Raw genomic sequence first — 5,075 nt, forward strand, 5'->3', positions numbered from 1 at the left:
AAGCGGTGGGCGCCCAGCGCGGCCCCCGCGTACTGCAATCAATCGCGCGCGCTGGGCCGATGCTTGGCGGCGGTGCCGCCCGGGCTTCGAGAAAAAAGGGGCGGCGCCTTGCCAAGGGCACCTCCCTGAACTGGAGGGATCCGGTTGTACATGAATCTCTTGTAGCACAGTAGTTGGGACTCGTTGACGTTCTATTGGGAGGGCCGCCCTTCCCTCTCCTACCGGCGGAGGACCGGAGGTACCGCTATACCGGGCCTACGGCTCTTATATCCGGAGGCTATATCTCCTCCCGTGCTTGTGTGAGGTGTGTGATACTCACCCACACAAAAGTAAAGCATGGATTGCGTGGTGAGCTGTCGCGAGATCCGGGGAGATCTGGGGAGATTGCGGCAGGATAGATTGCGTGGTGACCTACCGCGCCCCGTCGGCATCGCCGCATCCGAGCGACGCATGGGTTCTAGTTGACTACCCCCGCGCAAGTGTCTACCCACTCCCACCTCCCCTCTCCGCTCTTTGTGTGAGGGGGGGGGGGGGGGGGGGCTCCGACGCGTCCTCGAGGCCAATGGACGGCGCCAATGGAGGATCGCCCCGTCGCACAGTCATTTGAGACACGTTTCCCCGCGCCAGGTGCCGACACCGCAGTCGCTCCGCTTGCTGCATGTCCTGCGCAACGTGTCTGCGAGTCCGGCCGAGCTGCGGTTGCTGCCGCGCGCGGGTCACTTCTTCGAGCCCGAACCGTCTTTGGTGCGTGTGATGCGGCGTTTCATCGAGCGGTGAACTCGCTAGGGCGTGGGTCTGCTCACCATCTGGGCCAGCCCCGTCCAGCATGGGGCGTCCACTGCTGTGATAGTGAACAAGACCCATGGCCATGCACACTGGACTACGGCTTTAGCATGCACACGTGAGAGACGTGTGATAGATAAAAACGCGCACAGTGCACACCTACTCTCACGAGTACACATACAAGACTTACAGACATCAGAACCGATAGTGCAGGAGCAGGTGTGTCCGGGTGTGCACTTACGACTTAGCCGTTAGCGTAGGCCGTAGCGGCGACCGGCGTAGCGTAGCTTTAGAGCCGTACCGCAGAACAAGGCGTCGTACAAGTTCAAAGCTGGAATGGTGGAAAAGGAATTTCCACAACAAAAGGAAAGAAGATCTCTCTCTCTCAACAAATGAAAAAAGAAAATACCCTGCAGCACCGGCTACCGCAATCCGCACTCACCACTCTCTTTCTTTCTCGGAGAAAGAATAGAGACACCTGGAAACCAAGTTGGTTTCGAAAACCGGATACGCGTTGCCCGACGGTCGCGGGTCGGCGTTTAGGGTCGGCTGCGTGGGGGGACGAGTGATGGCAACTACGCGTAATTGTCCGACAGTGCAACGTCCCCAGTTGACGGAGCACCGACCGCGGGAGAATTGTAACAACTTTCTGGCCATATCATGCGTCGGCCTTCTCCGTGTCAGCCTGCCCGCGCCAGCCAGCTCACGAGCACGGGCGTGTCGGCAGCTGCTGGAGGGGAGCGCCAGCGCACGCCGCAGAGATCGGCGGGGCCGGGTGCGCCCTTATCCATACAAGCGGATCCCGTCTCGCCACCCTCTGCCGGGAAGCAACGCAGCAGCGCCACATGGTCATGGGGGTCGGGTGCGCGACTGGTGCGTCCGGTCTCGAGCCCGGGCAGCGGGACCTCCTCGCCGCTGCCGTCCCCCGAGCGCGCCAACGCCGGGCTGCGATCACCCCTGCCAGCCATTGGCACGGCGTCCTCTCCGCAACTCCTGTCGGAGCAGCTGGCTCGGCAGCCGTCGCCTCGGGCTGGCGCAGCAATGGGCGCCATCACCCCTCCCAGCGGCAGCAGCAAACACCTGCCGCGTCACTCTCCGACGCCAAGCGCCCCAGACGACGGCGCCGTGGAGGGAGCGCAGGCGGACGCGCGGCTCCTCACGTGCGAAACGGGTGCGCCGCCTGCTTCCGAGACAGTTCCAAGAAAGTCATGAGAACTCTAGGAGACCCTCTAAGAGGATTTGAGACCAATCATAGACCTTGCTCGCCTTCACTTACGTAGGAGCCGACTCGGAGGAAGATAACCTCGAGACGCTGCCGGAGCGGTCCGCCCGGGAGGTGCGCGCCTAGAAGGAAATGCAACCAAAAACGTCCCCTTTTTAAGCCCCCCCCCCCCCCCCTCTTCGCACAGGCCGGCGAGCTAGGTCTATCGGTCCTTGGAATCAGCATGGTCCGCTGCCCCGCCCTACGCACCTAGCCGCCACCAGCATCGCCACAACCAGCAAGGGGAGCTACTCAATGCCTCCATCTCAATGCCTCCAAGAGAGAGAACGACGAGAGTGGGACGACCGCGAGGTGGCATGAAGGTAGAAGCTTGCAGCGAGAGAATCGGCGAGGGCCTGCGAAGAGAGATAGGTAGGAAGAAAGAAAGAGGCTGCAGACGCCCAAGGGGGAGGGGGGGAGAGTGTCGTCCCAAGGGTGGGCGACGGCTAGCAACACACCTGAGAGGGCGGCCCCTCCCCGAACCTCGCCCTCGGGAGAGTTAGAGTCGTCGGCCAGGGAGGCCGGGCTCCCGCTGGGCATCTTCGGGTGGATCTCAGGTAGATCCGGCAGACACCCTGAGCTCGCGACGCCCTTCACGACTGGGAGGGCCAGGGAGCGCACGTGCTTCGCTCGCAGGGGGCACCGTGGAGGGTGCGCCTGCGCCACGGAGGCACTCCGGGCGGCGTATGCAATGTGGGGGGAGGGTCAGGGTGATGCTGCCTCGGCGCGCGCCGCCGCGACGCGGCACGGAGTCGACTGGGCCACGCCGGCGAGGGAGGGAGATGCGCTCCAGTGAGGGTCGCGTTCTTGAGACCGCCGACGCGTTCCTGGACGACAAGGCCGATCGACTCTGGAGGACACGGTCGGCGGCGCTTCACGAACTGGCACAGAAGGTTCGAGACGGCACGGATCTTGTGCTCCTATGCGCGGGAAGGATTGAGTCCTGTCACTCGAGGAGCTGCGAGCGGAGCGTGAGGGCTGTGGGTGGACGCTGGACGGGTGATGAGCCGTAAAATCGTACGAGGTCATATATGACCGGAGGTTAAGTTATGACCGACGCGTGTATTCACAGCCTTGTTATGTTCACATGTGCACCCATCGTTCAGTACATTCCAAAGCGCGCGGGGCAACCGGCGGGCGTGTGTGGGCTCGGTTTCGCCCACTACATCCGCTCAGCTTCGCCCCGTTGGCTCATGAGCGACGAGGGGATCCGACGGCGTGCGCGCGAGCTTGTCGAGGAGCGCCAGGCAGCCGTCATGGCGCAAGCGCACGCCAAGAAGCGTGCTCATGATGCGTGCGTGTTCCAGCACACGCTCAGCGGTGCGACCCGCAGTCTTGCCCACCAGAGAGGTCCCGAGGAGGGCCGAGGTCGAAGGTTCGCCCACCGTAGGATGGGTCCACAAGCGCAGCTCGGGCGGGTTCAAGTCGTGGAAGAGGCGGTGGTGCTCCATCAAAGACGGTCAGCGCCGCACCCCACCCCTCGCTGCCAGTCCGCGAAACCACCGCCTCCCTCCCGCTGGCTCCACCTTCGCATACAGCCACACACAGGAAGGCCAACGCCTATCCTGATCCCACCCCGGTCTACGGTGCGTCCATCACAGGCGTGCTTTCGTACTGGGCGACGCCCGCCGACGAGGAGAAGGGCAAGCCAGCCAAGAAGGAGATGGTGGTACGGGGCGCGGTGGTGACGCCGCCGGAGGAGGTGCGGGAGGGAGGCAAATTTCACGCGCGGGCGTTCCAGATCGACCTAGGTGTGCGCTGGCCCGGCGGCGGCGAGTGCAGTGAGCCGAGGACCCACCGCCACTAACAATGACCAATGCGCTTTGGCGCAGATCCAAGGCACGCTGGGCAGAGCAAAGCGGCGGCGCGCAGCCGCCTCCTCCTCGCCCTGGAACAGCCGAGGAAGCTCGAGGCGTGGATTGAGGCGGTGAATTTCTGGTCCTCCTACCGCGGCGACCCCGAGTTACAGGCGCCCCTGGCCCCCCCCCTATCTAGCTTCTTCTCAAGAGACATTCACACAGGACTCCCGCCTCCCTACCCCTTAGTACAACGGCGTCAGCGGCGAGGAGCTTCAGCAGCTCCATGCCTCCATGCTCGCCAAGGCAGCCACAGAGAAGGGCGCTGCACCCCCGCCGGAGGCTTACCTCGCACACGCGGGTGCGGCGGAGCGGTCCGAGGGTGCCGCCACGGTGACGGCATTCTCAGGCACGGCGTCGGAGGTCTCCGAGAGCCTGATGCTGCCCGCGCGCGACGCAACTTCGCCGCAGGCGGCGGAGGATTTGTCGAGCCTGGAAGCCGCAGCGGCGGAGGCGGCAGCAGGGGCCCCTGGAGGCGAGGCCAAGGAGCGTGAGGCTGGGGGGGGTGGCGCGGAAGCTCTAGAGCCTGACGCCGGCAGCGATGGGCAGGACGCAGCGGCCATTGTCGGCAGCGCAACGGAGGGGCAGCATGCTCCTGAGCAGTATGCGAAGCCGCAGGTGGTGTCTCGACCCAAATCTGCTGGCCGGAGCCTCGAGTCGGACGCAGTGGAGGCTGCACAGGTCGAGGGGTCCAAGGTTCCACAGCCTCGCCCCCTCGAGCCGGCCCCGCCGCCCCGGCCAATAGAGGTGCAGGCGGGGAAGGTGCCGGCGGTGGCCGATTCGCGTCAGGTCGCGCAGAGGATTGACAGCAGCCGCTGCGTTTCTCCAGAATGGCAGGCTTGGGAGGCGGAGGCCGCGGCACAGTTGGCGACAATAGAGCGGCAGCTGGAGCCGCTGCGGGCGAAAGCGAAGGTGCACGCGAGGGAGGCGTGGGTGCGCCGCGTGTAGCCTTCTTACGCGTATGGATACGAAACAGGTGTACGCGGAGGAGGCGTGGGAGCGCGCGGTCGACTCCTCGCGGCGCAGCTCATCGGCGACCGTAGTTGCGCTTGACGCCGCAAGAAGGACGTTGCCTCTTTTCACAAGGGTCTGGCTGTGGACAGGCCCTCTCATCGCGGCGAAGCAGCGAAACGGGGCCGTCGCGGAGGAGCTCACTCAGGTAGGTGCATGTAGCC

The 5,075-nt window shown here is 64.6% G+C and overlaps 1 protein-coding gene across 1 annotated transcript; it reads left to right on the top strand.

Moving 5' to 3' along the window:
- Window positions 1-3,237: 3,237 nt before the first annotated feature.
- EMIHUDRAFT_203875 (hypothetical protein) lies at window positions 3,238-4,848 on the top strand (the record flags this gene model as incomplete). Its single annotated transcript, XM_005781653.1, has 6 exons — window positions 3,238-3,364; window positions 3,435-3,483; window positions 3,593-3,795; window positions 3,877-3,971; window positions 4,090-4,596; window positions 4,690-4,848. The coding sequence occupies 6 exons, from the start codon at window positions 3,238-3,240 to the stop codon at window positions 4,846-4,848; spliced, it is 1,140 nt and encodes a 379-aa protein (XP_005781710.1).
- Between the last annotated feature and the right edge of the window lie 227 nt (window positions 4,849-5,075).

Source organism: Emiliania huxleyi (assembly GCF_000372725.1).
Source record: "Emiliania huxleyi CCMP1516 chromosome Unknown EMIHUscaffold_20, whole genome shotgun sequence".
In the NCBI taxonomy this organism is placed as follows: domain Eukaryota; phylum Haptophyta; order Isochrysidales; family Noelaerhabdaceae; genus Emiliania; species Emiliania huxleyi.